Source organism: Galeopterus variegatus, unplaced genomic scaffold (assembly GCF_000696425.1).
Source record: "Galeopterus variegatus unplaced genomic scaffold, G_variegatus-3.0.2 Scaffold2086, whole genome shotgun sequence".
Taxonomy (NCBI): domain Eukaryota; kingdom Metazoa; phylum Chordata; class Mammalia; order Dermoptera; family Cynocephalidae; genus Galeopterus; species Galeopterus variegatus.
This window is the reverse complement of record NW_007728197.1, coordinates 173,929-175,440: the sequence shown is the minus strand read 5'-3', so window position 1 is coordinate 175,440 and position 1,512 is coordinate 173,929. Positions and strand designations below refer to the sequence as shown.

At 42.8% G+C, this 1,512-nt stretch overlaps 1 protein-coding gene across 1 annotated transcript in view; it reads right to left on the bottom strand.

Annotated features, from left to right (window-relative positions):
• CASQ2 (calsequestrin 2 (cardiac muscle)) overlaps positions 1-1,512 on the bottom strand; it is a 44,945-nt gene that overhangs the window by 16,502 nt on the left and 26,931 nt on the right. The window contains exon 3 of the mRNA XM_008580423.1: positions 566-666. Within this exon, the coding sequence (XP_008578645.1) occupies positions 566-666 (101 nt within the window). The remainder of the gene's footprint in view (positions 1-565; positions 667-1,512) is intronic.

Sequence of the window (1,512 nt, the reverse complement as noted above, 5' to 3'; positions counted from 1 at the left end):
AAGTGTGAATTTCTTTATGGATAAAATATTTTCATAGTGTTTGTTCCTCTGTTTCAACATAAGGATCTGAGAGTGTGATACCTCCACGGCTGACAGTGAGTGATATTAGGGGGTTCTTTAGCCCTGCCTCTTCTATGCTGCTCTGAGGGTAACTTGGGGTGACTTGGCTGATTGCTAGTCCTGTGCCTCCTCTCTTCAGGTGACTGGGTGTTTCCCTCTCTCCCCACACTCCCCAGTACCTCTTCAGCAGCACAGAGCAAAGTCAAGGAAATTTCAATGGATGTTGGTGTATAACTGGTAAGAAAAGTAGCACATTACTGCTATGGTCCTGATTTGTGACCCTCTAGTCACTAATAATCAGTTTCTATGGTGACTTAAGGGTCAGCTTCCCAGTTGAAGTAGAGAGCACTGTGATGTAAGCACTCCAAAGTTTTTGTGAAGCCTAAGAAACCTGTCTTAGGCAAGGTCAGGTTCTCCAGCTTCTTTGTTCCTACTTCAGGGTTTTATCTCACCCTATATTTGAGCCCAGACAGCTCCATGCAGGGCACTGTGCATAAATTCTTACATCCAAGAGAAACTCCACCAAGACATCCGCTGCAAACTCGCCATCAAACTCAATTGTGCGATCACCCTTAAGAACATACAAGCTTCCTTGTTCATCAAAACCTGGAATAACAGAGAGGACAATGTCATCCTGATATAGGAAGAGCTATCATGTTGGCTAAGGTCTGGATCAGGGTCCCTGGGTGAAAATGGAGTCAGGAGAAATTGAACTAAAATTAACCCAAGGACCAGTTGTCTTGAAACAACACTTCTGAAGGGTTCCCAAAATGGATATTTAATTTCAAACAGTCCAGAACTAACAATTTCACCTGGATTTTAACTTAAAAGAAAAATCTATTCTTCACCCCACCACTGCTTTACTTTTGCAAAAATACTGCTGACCCTGTGTCATTTTCGGTATTCATTAAAACAGTAAGCTCTCTGAGGGTAGGATCATTGTCTTCTTAGTATCCCAGTACCTTGCACAGAGCCTAGACATATCAGCACCCNCAGATCAAGTCTAAAATCTGCCCTAACTCTGCGCTTCTACTTCTGCGGGTCAGTTACGTTGTTTATTGTTCAGGGCAACTAGAGTCTGGTTTCTAACACCTCCTCCTAGCTGATCAAGTCGGGCAGGCTCTTCTGCTACCCTGATCAGCAATTTCAGGGCTTGGGATGTGGGTCAATGAGATGGCCAAGCAGAGTCTACGGGCACATGTTATTGTGGGAGGTGGCCTTAAACTCACTTCTGACCTTCTCTCTGATTTTTGAGTCCATAGAGAAGAAACAATAGACCACTGGGTACCAGCTGGTAGATAAGGAATTATCAGTGTGGATGTTCAACAGCAGGTTCTTTATCTGTGCAAGAATGTGTGTTCAAAAGCATTTAATTTCACAGCTGTTACTGAAAGTGTGAATTTCTTTATGGATAAAATATTTTCATAGTGTTTGTTCCTCTGTTTCAACATA